Raw genomic sequence first — 16,848 nt, 5'->3', positions numbered from 1 at the left:
ACAGATAGCTATTAGAAAAATAAATACAAATCTCCAGTGATTATGTGAAAAGATATACTTTATTGACAAAGAAATATAAATGAAAAAGAAACTGTTTTACTTATCAGATTGGCAAAGATTTAAGTAATTTGATAATATTCAATGTTTTGTAAGGCATAAAGAAATGAGGGCCTGGGATTGTGGCTCAGCGGTGGAGCCCTCTCCTAGCACGGGCAGGACCCGGGTTCGATCCTCAGCACCACATAAAAAATAAAGGCGTTGTGTTGTGTCCATCTATACCTAAAAAATAAATATTAAAATATTAAAAAAATTAAGAAATGAACCCTCTTATAAAGTATTGGCAGAAATGTAAATTGATATAATGTCTGCCAAATTATTTAAGTAAAACTGGACAGATTACTTAAATCCTGTATGATGGAAATCTAATGACATAATCTATTCATGACAAAGTTATTGCCTTAACCTGTCTAAACATGTATCACAAAAAATTTTATCATAATCTCATTATCTGCATGTCAACTATATTTATATTGGTGTGTATGCAAAGAAGAGTTAAATTTAATGATTTATAGGATTATTTCCTTTTTATAAGAAGAGTGTTTGCATGGTATATTACCCTGTGGTGGTAGGCTGTTTCTCAGGCTCTGATAACAATTGGCACTGAACATCTGAAGTTGTATTCTTCCCATCAAACATACTTTTAGGTTGCATTATTTTCAGACTTGAATTTGAAGTTTCTTTTTTTGCTTCGTTATCTATAACTACTCTTTTGCCACGTCAACAACCTCTTTTTTATTGGATCTACCTTCTTTGCCAAATTCGGGAAAGGGTGCTATATATAAGAATATATTATAAATAAGAATTGATTTTAATCAGACATATACTGAAATTGAATATTCAAATATTTCTTCTTATTCAATCACTGTTTAATTAAATAACTTGGAAATAATTATTTTAGTTCATTAAGTAATTTAAATAGGATATAAAATTATGAACATAAGAATATATTTAAATGTTTATTGTGATTTTTTTGTTATTTTGGATAGATGAAGCATATATTTGAGATTTATTGCAAACTTTAATGGAGTTATGAACTGGCACATTAGCAGTTTATAGCAAATCATAGATAGGTTATTCCAAAATAATGTGAACATTACTTTGCTTGTCAAAGGAGTAATTTTGGTTGATTTTAGCAAAATAGTAAAGTTAAGGTCTTATTTTGTTTTTTTGTTCACTCTATTTTCTAATTTCAAGTGAAGTATTATTATTATATTAATTCCTATCAATAGGATAGATAATTCCACAAGATTGTGTAAAATGTATATATAATCTTATATTCTAAAGTAAAGCCTGGGCTAGGGTGGTGACTCAGTGGGAGAGTGCTCACTTAGCATGTGTGAAGCACTGGGAATCGATTCTAAGCACCACATAAAAAATAAATAAAATAAAGGTATTGTGTCCATCTACAACTTAAAAAAATTAACAAACAAAGCAAAACAAAGCCCAACTTCAGACCTCATGCTTCTCACTACATTTTTACAAATTTAAAATCATAACAGGTTTAGCATTTATTATGGAATATAAAGTAGGATCTCTTAAATGAAGAATATAAATTTTCTATGTGGAAAAGTGATTCTCCCAGATCTTGCAGGGCATGAGTTAATAATCTGTATGTAGCCTATGAACCAATTCATCTTGCTGCTTATTCTTATGCAGCCCATGAGCTAAGAATTCTGTTTATTTTTAAATGGTTGAAAGGAAATCAAAGAGAAATTATATTTTGTGTCACATGAAAATTACATGAAATTTGAATATCAGAGTATATAAATAAAGTTTTATTGGTACATAGCCATGTTTATTCATTTACCTGTTGTCTCTGGGTGATTTCCTGTTGCAACAGCAGGGTCAAGCAGTTGTGTTGTGACAGCAACCATATTTGGCAGTCTCATCACTTCACACAACTGCTTGGCACAATACAAATTAGAGTGACACAGTTATAATTCAGCACCATTTTGAGTGTGACACATATTGGCATGCTGCAGCATTTTATTTGCTTTTTTTTTTTTTATCTATCAGTTCATGCCTATTGTGTCAAAATAAGAAGAGAATGGATTTTGAATGCCTTACTTTTAAGGCACAGTAGAGTGTGGATTGTTTTGTTACTGAATTACATGGCAAAGCCATGTAATTGTGTTTATTATGCAATGATATTATGCCTGCTATGTTCTGGCTGAACTTAATTAAAGTCATATGCTCATGGATCAATATTGATATATGCTGGTACCAATCTGTGTGAAGAGACATTTCTAGAGTGAAGTATGTAAAATCTCATTGTATATCTGCATTAACAGATGAGCATTTACAGTTGATTTTGATAAGCACTAACTTTAAGCCCCAAAGAAGAGAAGTATTATCACCTATAAATGATTCATAGGCTAATATTACAATAAATTGTTTTCAATTATTATTCTGTTTTAAATTTACCAATAAAATATTTGTGAATATTTATTTTCTGTCTTTTTTATATTACTACCTACATAATATCCTTGATTTTATTTTTTGGTGGCAAAACCCAAATACATACTTACTCTCCAGACCTTTATAGAAAACATTGGCTTCTATTGTTTAGGATGACACCAACTTAACTGATCCAACTATGGGAATCAATGTGTATCCAACAGGATGTCAAATATTCAATATTCCCTCACTGTGTTTTACCAAGTCTGTTTCTGGTTTTTCTGACTTATAGTCTTACCTCAGGATTGCTCTCTGGTTGAATATGTATAGAATTTTATTCAGCTGTGTTTTTATTTACTTAGTCCTTATCTTTGTTCTTTCTCACTTTGTTTCCATTTTTCTTTTTTTGTAGTTTAATTTGTCTAATTTGATGAAATTAGACTTTTTACACCAACACTGCCCATGAATACTTCTTGGAAATATTGAAATGTTCTCTATTGGTACTCAGTGTTCTCATTGAGTGAGGTAAACTACTAGTCACATTTCAATTTAGCACTTGAAACATGGCTAATGCAACCAAGGAATGGACATTTTAATTCAAATTAAATTACATGTGGCTCTTATTCTAGACATCACAGTGTTAGATTGTGAGTGCTTTCTTGGTAAGTGTAAAGTCTACATAATTAACGTGTTGATTGATAATGTTGAAATTGCCATTCTAGGTTGAAAACTTTAGCTGAAGAACTTATGCAGACACAGCAGATGCTTCTAAACAAGGAGGAGGCTGTCCTGGAGCTAGAGAAGAGAATTGAAGAGTCTTCTAAGACCTGTGAAAAGAAGTCTGAGTGAGTAAAAGGAAAACAACTGAAGCAAGAAAGCTTAATTGATGAAATTTTATACAATTGTTCAGTGATACAACCAAAACATTTCCAGAAATGGAAACTTCAATTTAAGTATAAATCTTTGTATAATTGAGTTAATTTCTAGGACTCTTGAAAAATGCTTCTGCATTTTTGTAGATGTGGTGTGCCCTAGAAAGTGATGCCATGTTTTTGAAAACAGATTGATCATGTTTCAATATTTTAACAGTTTGAACTATGTTCTGAAAGAACCCTCTACATAAAGCTGTCTTTACTTTCCCACATTCATTTTTACCAAATGCACTATGAAACCCTTTGTTAAAGTGTCAGACCAATATTAGCCAGAAACTGGTTTGTACTGTGTTAAAAGGAAGCAGACAAACCGATTAGAAAATAGTAATCTGTTTCACCTATGAAAATCTCCCTGAGGTTTGTTGTGTTATTTTTGTTTTACTATTGTTTGTCTGGCTGATTTCTGGATTGTAAATATCTTCCTGGGTTTTTGAGTTTACATATCTTGGTATATTCTTCCTTTCATTAATTATAGTGTCTTTTCTCTTCCTTCAAAATTTAAATTTTGATCTATAACTTTAAATTACTGATCTGAATGGTAATGGAGTGCATTAACAACAATGGTTGCTGGTATGATTTCTCTAATCCTGACTTGCTATCAGTATTATATGTGAGAGTATGATAATACTCTCACAACTTGTTTGACTCTCAAGGAATTTGTGATGTGTTGGATTTTTCCGGTCTACACACTTGCTCTTATTTCTGCACAAATTTACAAATATTCTTTGCTTCTGTGAAATTTATGATCCTCTTGTTCTCCTCATTATTGTAAGCAGATGGACTTATATACTGCAGAAAAAATTAGAAACATTAGGTGATAACTCCCTTATTATGGGGGAACTAGACATCCAAACCTATTCACATTAGCATTCATTCTTTTTCCTTGTTTCAACTGAGTTTTCTTGTTCTGAGTTTATTTCTTGTGATATTTTAGAAATTATCGTATGATCTCTTACTTTCCCATAAATTTTACACTATTTTATATATTATTTTTACCTCCGCCCCCCCCCCCCCCAGTTGTGCTCATTTTTTATATGTACTCAAGTCTTAGTTCCAAAAAACAATTTTTACCTCCCTACTCTCCAACCCCCTCACCGTTTTTTTCCTTCAGTGCGTGGGATTGAACCCTAAGGCCTTGTGCATGCTAGGATGTGCTCTTCCACTGAACTATGCCCCCACTCCCAAGATCCATTTTTAGTCTCCATATTTCCCCAGTTATTATCTTTGCCTTCTGTTCTTTTGGTTTAAAGTTGTTCTAAGAGTGTTGCACTCACCATGTCAATTCCCACTTAGTTTTCAACTTACATATAATTTTTCCCTATTGCTCTAGAAATAGGTGTGTTAAGATTACCAGTGACCTCTCCTTTGACAACTATCTTTCCTGATCTTTCAACAGTATCTGACTTTGCTGACTTCATGTTCTTTCCTTTCCCTTTACGTTTGGAACCCAAGATGCCAGATTATTCCTATTTTGCTGGTCATTTCTTTGCCAGCTCAATCTTCTCCACTCACTCAGTCCATTATGGAGTAACTAAAATCATGACCATTTGCTTTGTCACTCTTCTCCCTGACCTCTTACTCTAGGTAATCTTCTGAAGATGGCCCAAGTTTTTTTACTCTCAGATTTTTTGGCTACTTATTAGCCCATTTGGGATGTCTTAGAAGTTATCCTACATTGCCCATGTATAAGTCTAGATTAAAAAATCTCAATATAGCTGAACCAAACCTCATCTAGTTTACTCTTACTATACCCTATTTCAGTTAAAGACACTAGTATCTTTCCTGTTATAACATAGAATATTAAGTCCTGCTTCTCTTATTTATACTGTATTTCTTATACAATTTGGTATTAAATTTCTGTCATAGTCAGTTTGGGATTCTATAATAACATACCATAGACAAGGTGACTTGTAAATAATATTTATTTCTCATAGTTCTAAAGGCTGGAAGACTAAGATCAGGGTGCCTTACTGGTTGGGTTCTCCTATGGACCCTTTTCGAGGTTACAGATGGCTGTCTTCCTGTATCCTTATGTGGCCTATTGAGAATGAGATAGTTATCTTGGGTCCCTTTTAAAAGGACACTAATTATATTCATGAGGAGTCCACCCTTATAGCCTAATTACCTTCCAAAGGCCTCACCTTCTAAAACCATCATATAGGGGTCGGATTTTAGCATATGAATTTTGGAAGCATATAATCATTCTATCTATTGCAATATCATTTTGGAATCAGTATGTCTTTTAAAAGCAAAATAGAATGGGGCTGGGGTTGTGGCTCAGGATAGAGCTCTTGCCTAGCATGTTCAAGGTGCTGGGTTTGATCCTCAGCACCACATAAAAATAAATAAATAAAGTAAAGGTATTGTGCAACTAAAAAAAAAAGCAAAGGAGAATGAAACTAATCAAATTATGTATGTGCATATACAAGTGTGGCACAATGAGACCCATTATTCTGTAGAAATTATTAGGTACCAATAAAAACAAAAAAGAGAACAAAAAGATTTGAGTTACATTGGGCATTCATTTAATCTAGAAACTTTCAGCATTGCATCAACAGAAGATTCTTTTTGAATTATGAAAATAAAACTTAATTATCACACATATAAAATTCAACTTTTGCTCTTCTTTATTGGTGAATGTATATCTTTACATGTTTACAAATAACCAAATTGTTTTTTCTTTTATAGTTTTACAAATGCACACAATATAAATGTCTCCTATTTATGTAAAGAAAGACATCAGGGCTGGGCACAGTGGTGCACACCTGTAATCACTGTGATTTAGACGATGAGTCAGGAGACTCACAAGTTCAGAGCCAGCCTCTGCAACTTAGCGAGGGCCTAAGCAACTTAGTGAGACCTATTTCAAAATAAAAAATAAAAATGAGCTGAGGAAGTAGCCCAGTGGTAAAGTGAACCTGGGTTCAGTCCCCAGTACCAAAAACGAACAACCAACAACAACAAAAAAGAAAGACAATTCGGTATGCTGATCCCTTTTTTCTAGGATGTCTGAGTATATATTTGCTAGAGAAGGTAATCTTTACAGTTTTTCTTAATCTGGAAGTTTGGGACTTTTTAAAAATGTGTTTTCTTAATTCAGTTATTTGTATCTTTTCATTTACATTATGGTGCAGTCTTTTTCCTTCATTTATTTGTATTTATTAGAAGATGAGAATAAGAGTAAAGGAGAATGAACTTGATAGGTGATGGGTATATGGAAAGTAGCATTTCTTGAATTTTTACTTTGTATCACATACTATGTTGGAAATGATAAAATCTCACTGAATGTTATTTTTCTATTCCTTCTTCATAAAAATGGCCTATATTTTACCTGTAGGACTTTGAGAATTTATATTACTTACCTATGACCACATATATAAGTTTTAGAAAATGCATTAGTTTCTGATTCCAAAGCTTCTATCTTTTTGATCATAGTTTTTGTTGATCTTATGATTTTAATAGCGTACTTAGAAATATGTTAGAGGAGTGTGTCACAATTGCCAAGCTTTTCAGGGTATGAAACCCAATTTCTGTTAGCCTGTGTTACCATGGAATTTTTATTGTTTGCTTCAGGATATAATCTTGACAATATTAAGTATATTATATAACTAAATGGTCACTGCTAAATCCCATTCATTTATACATTGGAATGGTTGATGTTTGCCTTTTCATTATTTGTTAAAATATTTCACTAAAAAAAAATCTTAAAAGGATCCTAGGGTGATGTGTTTAGATTTTATTTCTTAAGGTTTCTTGGGTACTTCCTGTTTTTGTGACCATCTGTATATATCTGTACATGTATATTTAAATACATATATAATCAAAATAAGTTTTTATCTGGTTTTAAATTGGTTTAGACTTATTGTTACTTATTGCTTTGTTAGCAACCTATACTATATTACTTGAAAGTGATGCAAATGTATTATATTTCTTTATGAATACTAAAAATATTCCATATTAGATATTCACATTCTTAAGTCATTTCTAAATTAGTTTACTTATAGAATAACTTGCCCTATCGAATGATAATAAGCAACTAAAATCAAATTCTTTAAATTTGGTTTTAATATAAATATTTCACAGCATCATCTAATATTTACAACTCCTGAAGGTGCATAACAAGTCTTATCCTCAAAACAGATATTTTTAGATAATTATACATTAACGTGTAATAATAAGAAACAATATAGAGAGATTCCTTGTACCTTATACTCAGTTTCTTCCATGGTAATATCTTGAAAAACTATAAAATAATATTAAAACCCAGGTTTTGACATTGATCACAAGATACAAAACATTTCTACCACAACAAAGTTCCTTCATGTTGTACTTTTATAGTTATGCTTCCTTCTGTCTCTTTTTAAAAAAATTCATTTATTTATTCTAATTTGTTATACATGACAGCAGAATGCATTTAAATTCATAGTACACGTATTGAGCACAATTTTTCATGTTTCTGGTTGTACACAAAATATAGTCACACCATTCATGTCTTCATACATGTACCTAGGGTAATGATGTCCATCTCATTCTACCATTTTTCCTACCCCCATGCCCCTCCCTTCCCCTCTATTCCCCTCCCTTCCCTTTGCCCTATCTAAAGTTCCTCCATTCCTCCCATGCTCCCCCCCACAACCCCCATTATGAATCAGCATCCTCATATTTGGGAAAACATTCAGCCTTTGGTTTTTTGGGGATTGGCTTACTTCACTTAGCATGATATTCTCCAACGCCATCCATTTACCTGCAAATGCCATGATCTTATTCTCTTCTAATACTGAGTAATACCACATGCACATCAGATACAACATTAATCTTTAGGGCATATAAAGAACTCAAAAATCTTAATACAAAAAAACCCCACAAATAATCCAATCAATAAATGGGCTAAGAAACTGAACAGACACTTCTCAGAGGAAGATATACAATCCATCAACAAATATATGAAAAAATGCTCAACATTTCTAGCAATTAGAGAAATGTAAAACAAAACTACTCTAAGATTTCATCTCACTCCAGTCAGAATGGCAGTTATTAGGAATACAAACAACAACAAGTGTTGGTGAGGATGTGGAGAAAAAGTCATACTCATACACTGCTGGTGGGACTGCAAATTGGCGCAACCACTCTGGAAAGAAGTATGGAGATTCCTTGGAAAACTGGGAATGGAACCACCATTTGACCCAGCTATCCAACTCCTTGGTTTGTACCCAAAGGACTCAAAACAGCATACTACAGTGATGCAGCCACATCAATGTTTACAGCAGCACAATTCATAATAGCTAAGTTGTGGAACCAACCTAGATGCCCTTCTGTCTCTTCTTAACCTTGGAAACCACTAATCTAGTTCCCATTTCCACAGTGTTGCCATTTCAGTAATACTATATAAGTGGAGTCATACTGTATATGTCACCTTTTGGGATTGGCTTTTTAGACTCAGCATAGTTCCCTGGAGATTCATCCAGGCACTTTTGAGTAGTATTCCATGGTATGTGTATTCGTTTTCTAGGGCTACTGCAATAAATAGCCACAGTTTGGATAGCTTCAAACAATATATATTTATTCTCATATAGTTATGAGGCCAAAACACTGAAATAAGGTGTTAACAGCATTGGTTCTTTCTGAGAGCTCTGAGGAAGAATGTGTTTCATGCTTTTCTCCTAACCGGCACTGCCTGACATTCCTTATTATACATTATGGATTATAGAAACATAATTTCAAACTCTGCCTTCATTTTCCTACAGTGTTCAGATTGTCTCTTCTCTTTATCCAGAGTTCTCTCTTCCTTAAAGGATGGCCATCATATGGATTTAGGCCCTATTCTAATTCAGAATGACCTTAATTAATTGTATCTGCAACATTCCTATTTCCAAATAAGATCACAGTCTTGGGGTTTCAGGGTTTAAGACATGAACATATCTTTTTGAGGATTACAACACAATTTGTAGCAGTATGGATATATTTGTTTATCTAATTATTCACTCTTTGGAGGATATTTAGTTTTTTCTAGTTCTTTAGCTATTACCAGTAAAGGTTCTCTAAATATTCATGTGAGCATACAGTTTTATGTGAGCATAAGTTACAATTTCTCTGGGAAAACTGCCCAGATGTGCTGTTAGTAATTGCAGGGGACTTACATGTTTAGTGTTTTGAAAGTTGGCTATACCATTATACATTCCAATCAGCAATGTGTGAGTGATCATTTATCTTTATCTTTACCAGAATTTGCTATTGTTATTTTTATTTGAGACCTTCTAGTAGGTATGTAGTAATATCTTATTATTATTTTAATATATATTGCCCTAATGGCTTACATTGAAGAACAACTTTTTAATGTGCTTGTTTCTCATATGTTTTTTATTGAAATATCTATTATCTCTTTTTCCTATTTTCTAATTGGATTGTTTTATTACTGTGAAGCTTTTGACATAGTCTAGACACTTGTCCTTCATCAGATATGTGATTTACAAATAGTTTTTCTCCCAGTCTGTAGCTTCATTTTCATTTTCTTGACAGAATCTTTTAGAAGAAAATTAAATTTTGGGCTGGGGATGTGGCTCAAGCGGTAGCGTGTTCGCCTGGCATGCACGGGGCGCTGGGTTTGATCCTCAGCACCCCATAAAAATAAAATAAAAGATGTTGTGTCCATCAAAAACTAAAAAATAAATATTAAAAAATCCTCTCTTCAAAAAAAAAGAAGAAAATTAAATTTAATATAGTCCAATTTATTTCACCTTTTGTGATTTATTCTTTTGGTATCAAGTCTAAAAGTTCTTTGCCTAATCTTAGACCTTGAATTTTTTTTACATTTTGCTAAAAATTTAATAGTTTTAGATTTTATATTTAAGTCTATGACCCATTTATATATATATATGTATATATATATATGATTTGTTCTTTTTAGTTATACATGACAGTAGAATGTATTTTGGCATATCATACATACATGGATTATAATTTCTCATTTTTATGGTTGTACATGATGTGGAGTTACACTGGTTGTGTATTCATATATGAACATAGTAAAGTTATGTTCAACTCATTCTACTGACTTTCCCATTCCCATCCCCTCTCCCTTCCCCACATGCCCTGCTGTCCAATCTGGTGAACCTCCACTCCTCCCTCCCTACTGCCTATTGTGAGTCAGCATCTGCATATCAGAGAGAACATTTGGCCTTTGGTTTTTGGAGGTTGGCTTATTTCACTTAGCATAATAGTCTCCAGTTCCATTCATTTACTGGCAAATGCCATGATTTTATTCTTTTTTTTTTGGGGGGGGGGGGGCTAAGTAATATTCCTTTGTGTATATGTATCACATTTTCTTTATCCATTAATCTGTTGAAGGCCACATGGATTGGATCCATAGCTTAGCTATTGTGAATTAAGCTGCTATGAACATTGATGTGGCTGCAACACTGTATTATGCTGATTTTAAGTCCTTTGTGTATATACCATGGAGTGGGATAAGTGGGTTAAGTGGTGGTTCCATTCAAAGTTTTCTGAGGAATCTCCACACTGCTTTCCAGAGTGATTGCACTAATTTGTAGTCTCACCAACAATGTATGAGTATATCTTTTTCCTCACATCCTCACCAATTTGTTATTTGTATTCCTGATAATTGCCATTTTGACTAGGAGTGACATGGAATCTCAGTATAGTTTCAATTTGCATTTCTTTAATTGCTAGAGATATTGAATATTTTTTTTCATATATTGTTGATTGATTGTATTTCTTCTTCTGTGAAGTATCTGTTTAGTTTCTTAACCTATTTATTGATTAGGTTTTTTTTTTTTTTTTTTTTTTTTGTGTGTGTGTGTGTGTGTGTGTTAAACTTTTTGAGTTCTTTATATATCCTGGAGATTAATGCTCTATTTGAGAGTTTTGGGCCTACTTTTTCTTCTATTAGGTGCAGGGTCTCTGTTCTAGTGCCTAAGTTCTTGATCCATATTGAGTTGATTTTTGTGCATAGTGAGAGATGGGATTTTAGTTTCATTTTGCTACACATTGATTTCTAGTGTTTCCAGCACCATTTGTTGAAGAGGCTATCTTTTTCCAATGTATGTTTTTGGCACCTTTGTCTAGTAGTCTAGTATGAGATAACTGTATTTGTGTGTGTTTGTGTCTAACCGTTGGTCTACATATGTGTTTTGGTGACAATATCTTGCTGTGTTTTTTTGTTTTTGTTTTTGTTTTTTACTGTGGTTCTGTAGTATAATTTAAGGTTTGGTATTGTGATCCCTCCTGCTTCAATTTTCTTGCTGTGGATTGATTTGGCTACTCTGGGCCTCTTATTTTTCCAAATAAATTTCATGACTGCTCTTCTATTTTTATGAAGAAATAGATGTAATTTTTTCTAGGACCTGGGTCCTAGAAAATAAGAATTGCATTAATAAGAATTGCATTAAATCTGTATAGTGCTTTTTGGTAGTTTGACCATTTGACAATATTAATTCTCATTACCCATTTTAAGATAACTTAAAAGTATTATACATATGTGATAATATCCATATTATCTTTTAAAGATAATTTAAAAGCATATACATACCTGTACATATACAAACACACACACAAAAATTTATTCAATTATATTTCTTTAGGTCTGAATGAGCATTATGCACTAAAAGCAATGTATTTATAGGAATGATTTCTTGTGGAGTCTTCTTTACTTTTTCCAGCTTCTAAAGGTTATCTTCCTTCCCTTGGTTTGGCCTCTCAGCACGTTGTTTTTCCCCCTATCATTTCAGTTGTCAACTGTCCTTTCTGAAATTGTCTCTTGTCTTCCTTTTATGAGGATAGTTAAGTTACTTGGGGTCATTTGGGATAATCCAGGATAATATACCCATATTAAAATTTTTAACTTAATCATATCTAGACATTTTTTTTGCTGTGTGAGATAACTTATTCTATTGGTTTTGGAAATGAGCATCTGGTCATCTTTAGGGGACTGTTTTTCAATTTACCACAGGTTTAAGATAGAGTCAAATTTATGCTGTTTACTCCCATAAATAGATGTTTTTTAAAATTATATTTGGGTACTCATTAACATTTGCTTTTTTGGTAATTATTATGCCTTGTCATTTCATATTTCACTTTTGGAAAGCTTATTTTCATTCTTTTAATTTATTTTTTACATTTCCCATTCATCTTTATGAAGAACTGCTAACAGTACGATATTGTTATTTTCAAGTATACCCCTCTGTTTGTTTTGTCCACATTTAAAAAATGATTTAATTGTTACTTTGTTACTTATTCTTTTCTTTTCTTTTCTTCTCTCTCTCTCTCTCTCTCTCTCTCTCTCTCTCTCTTTCTTTCTGTTTTGGCTAGGAAGATGCAAAGAAGAAACCCTTAAGAAGCTCTTAGTATAGAGTAGATGTAATTTTTTCTAGGACCTGGGTCCTTAAAACATTCTGTTCACTAAAGTGAATATATTAACAAGTCATGTTTCTCTGGAAGGATTCCCTAAGACATCAAAATACCAATTTATTATAAAAAAGCAATTACTGACTAATAAGCAAACCAGCATGAATTTACCAAGAAATTTGTGCAGATTTAGAAAATAGGCCATGGACTTAGAATGATGGTGATGTAAATGATAATTATCATTTATTGAATTCTACCGTTTAGAGTAATCTGTCTTCTGGACATTTCTAGGTCTCCTACAAATATTCTCACTCATTAGTTCAATTTTCCCAAGCACTGTTCTCCACATTTCTGTTGGTATATCTTCCCCCTGAAACTCAATGCAATATAAAGACTGTTGCTTTGTTTATAGTAGTCATGAGCTTACACCCAGAACATCAATCAGCAGATGACTTATGTCTATCTCTCTGTGGGTTCATTGTGGTTAAAAACACTTGTTCTGTTTACATTTTGATTCTTGAAAGTTTCAAGTTTCAGAATTTATAATTTTCTGACTTTATGGCCAAATTATGAAGCTTTTTCTAATTTATAATCTATTGTCTCTTATGTATTAATAACTTACTTTTGGCAGTGTGTGTGGCATAGTTCTTTCATGATATTAATATATACTATACAGATGAGGTGTTTCCAGAGGCCTTTCCACCATCCCTACCTGTTTTCCTATGGCTTATATGTGTATAAATGAGTTTGAAACTCCCATTGAATGCAGCCTTTATAGGGGCAAGTTCTCTAAAAGAGGGTTGGGGTGATCTGTCTTTATGTTAATATTGGATAGGTTTGTGGACTTAGTTTATAATTCTTTCCACAATCACATTCAACCCCATTCCTTGCCATAATCCCTTTCCCTATTACTTGCCTGATTACATACACACTGCTGAGTGTCACATTAATTCATTTCTTTTACCCTAGGCACAGATCTGACCCTTACTATATTACCATTGAAATTTGAAATAAATTTAAAATTCTTCTGTCATTTTCATTCATTTTAGGCCCTAAACTTCTGGACCTAAGTATTTTTACTCTGTGAAGAAGATGGTTTAGGTGTAAAGTAAAATGAATGTCATAGATCACAATATATTTAAAAGCATTTTGAATTTGGGTTTTATTTCCAAACACTTTCTTCCATTTTGTTGATGATAACTTTTCCTAACTATTGTGACAACTAAAAATGTTTAATTTCGTTTTCTTATGATTCTGAAGGACTCCTATAAAAAGGAAAATGAAAGGAAATAAAAACATAATCTACATATATACTTTCTGTTAATGTCTTCACTTCTATAAAAAATTGTAGTAATTTATATTTAATTTATTGTTTTTTAGTATTGTGCTTCTGCTAAGCCAAAAACAGACACTTGAAGAGCTGAAACAATCGGTCCAACAGCTGAAATGCACTGAGGCAAAGTTTGCAGCACAGAAAGAATTACTAGAGCAAAAAGTACAAGAAAATGATGGAAAAGAGCCACCTCCAATAGTAAATTATGAAGAAGATGCACGATCAGTTACATCTATGGTAAGCCAAAGAGTAATCCAGTGAGTGACTTGAAAGAGTAGTGTCTAGGCAACAAGTGAATACAAAATTTAGTTCTAACTTGCTATAACAAATTATTGCTCTTGTTAATATGCAGGTCCTATTAGACTTGTTTTTAAATGCAAAATAGAGTTGTCAGTCATCTCAGGTCACCTGGAGAGCACTTACAAAACCAGCTAAGAATCAGAGGAAAATGCTCATCTCTTGCCTTCAAAACTGTAAAGAAAGAACTATAATTATTTTTATTCCTGGGAGACAGCAGGAAAGCAGGGTGTATTTCTTAAGATAGAAGTAAGAATTAAGGAGAAAACTGTTTATTATTAGTTTTTTGTTCTTAAGAGTAGTAGAGTTTTATTTACCTCAGATTGGTGGTATGTTCATTGTTTTCATAAATCAAAATATTCATTTAGTTTTAAAAAGAAGTTTTAGCTAGTAATTCACCAACTTGAAGTTTATTTTATTAATTGTTTAAGAATACCTGGAATAAAATTCTTTCATTTCCCTCTCTCCCTCCTTATTTCCCCTTCTCTCTCCCTCTTCTTTCTGTTGATGATTCTCACTAAGGGGAAGTTTTGCCTAATAGGGGAGATTTGGCAGTATCTTCAGACATTTTTCATTGTAACAACTAGTTGATGCTATTGGTGTCTAAAGGCTGTTAAATAGCCTCCATTCATAGAGCAGCCTCTTTATCACATCTCCAATGAAAAGTTATCCAGCCCAAAGTGTCAATAGTGTTGTGGTTGAAAAAACCTGAGCTATATCCTTGTTTTTTCTGTGGGTTAGCTGGATGTATTCCATAGATAGAACTATTATAGTAAATGAATTTATAGTTGATATTTTAGTAGTTTTAGTTTGATTGGTAAATGGATTCAAATGTCTTCAAAAGGCTGAATTAGAAACTGTTAAATGTGGAAATAAATAGAAAATATTTGAAATATTGTGGTTACTGCTATTTTTGTTATTAACTGAGCCGTACTAATCTATAGATCACTTCATGAATTTTAGTTCCTTGCTCTACAGTACTGTTAGATTCTCCTTATTGCATTATGATTCTCCTTAACAATCTGGTATATACATTCTTTCAGATAAGTTTTTCAGTTTTTTTTTTTCTTTTACTTGGCATTTGAGAACCTTAAGTCTTTTTGGTTTTGAGTGTATTTTATAATATTTTCCTATCACCATGTGGGTGTGGTATTTGTTAGTTATTTGGTTAATGGCTTGACTTAGTGGTGGATTGGTTAATACTGGCTAATTTAAGTGTAGATAACACATGTTGACATTATCATGATAGAATAAAAGATAGTTATTTGAGTTGTTAGATGATAGCTATTCTTATTGATAACTATGTATATAAACATGACTTTCAAATATAAAATATATTAGTTAATTCTCATTTTCTTAAGATTTTGTAATCATTTGGAGTTTAATATTTCATAATCTTTGAGGAAAATCTTTATTCACCAAATGAATTGAATAAACAATGTTTCAAAAGGAATGTATGATAAAGTTTAAGAGAACAAACCACCTTTTGGCACCTTCAAGCTCTTCTCTCATACTTATTTATTAAGTGGTGATAATACCTGTTTATTTTTGCAAAGCAATGCTAGATATTTCATTTCATCCAATTTATTTTAAATAATTGAAAGAGTAATTATAAATATGTCTTATCTAGTCATTTAAACAATGTCTTTAGTAAGTGTTTAGTTGAAAAATTAAAGTCAGTAAGTTTTTACAATCAGTTAATTCTATAGAGGAATACTATAATATATGTAGTTAAAAGTAATAAATTAATACTATAACATATGTAGTTAAAAGTAATAGACAGGGGATCCCCCAAATTAATGCCAATTAATGAGATTTTATAATATATTTTATGAAGAAAGTAGAAATACTTGCAATGTATGTTCTTAAAAATTGATACTCCCACTAATATCAATGGAATTTTTGCATACTTTAATATTTTTGAATAGTCTTTAGAATGCAACTTTTCAGTTTACTTGAAAACAATAAAAATAGTAAAGCATAAATGATTTTTCCCCCAGTGGTTTTTTAAGCACTGTTTTATGAGTAACCTTACAAAAAGAGCCTGGATTTAACATAGTTTTATGGGCTTTTCCTTTTTAAAAAATTCTATCTCATAAACGGTGTAAAATTTCAATAAGAGAATTTAGTTGACTATTGTAAGAATTGAAAAACCTTAACATTAAACTATAATATTATGGAAAGTTGTGAAAACTGGGCCTAAATTTTATTTAAGAGCAGAAGAGACCGATAACTAATCCCTATGATCCATGTTAATGGCAATTACACCTAAAACATTGACTCTTCAGTGGTGAATGTCTTTGTGGCAGAATACTTTCAAGAATTGTACCATTGGCCATGGATGAGTAGTCTTATGGATTCTAAGCAATATAGATATGTAACCAGAGTAAGCATTGTGTAATCAGGTTCTTAGATGTATTGTTGCTTCTTTTGGCTTCATAATTCAATGAGATAAAACCCATCTATTAA

At 32.2% G+C, this 16,848-nt stretch overlaps 1 protein-coding gene across 5 annotated transcripts in view; it reads left to right on the top strand.

Moving 5' to 3' along the window:
• The window catches only part of Fer (FER tyrosine kinase), a 438,465-nt gene that overhangs the window by 92,139 nt on the left and 329,478 nt on the right, over positions 1–16,848 (top strand). For all 5 annotated transcript variants that reach the window (XM_071612350.1, XM_071612351.1, XM_071612352.1 and 2 more), the window contains 2 exons: positions 3,180–3,302; positions 14,130–14,319. In XM_071612350.1, coding sequence (XP_071468451.1) covers positions 3,180–3,302; positions 14,130–14,319 — 313 coding nt within the window. The remainder of the gene's footprint in view (positions 1–3,179; positions 3,303–14,129; positions 14,320–16,848) is intronic.

This window comes from Marmota flaviventris, chromosome 5 (genome assembly GCF_047511675.1).
Source record: "Marmota flaviventris isolate mMarFla1 chromosome 5, mMarFla1.hap1, whole genome shotgun sequence".
In the NCBI taxonomy this organism is placed as follows: Eukaryota; Metazoa; Chordata; class Mammalia; order Rodentia; family Sciuridae; genus Marmota; species Marmota flaviventris.
Note: the sequence above shows the minus strand (reverse complement) of the source record. Positions and strands in the feature narration are given on the sequence as shown.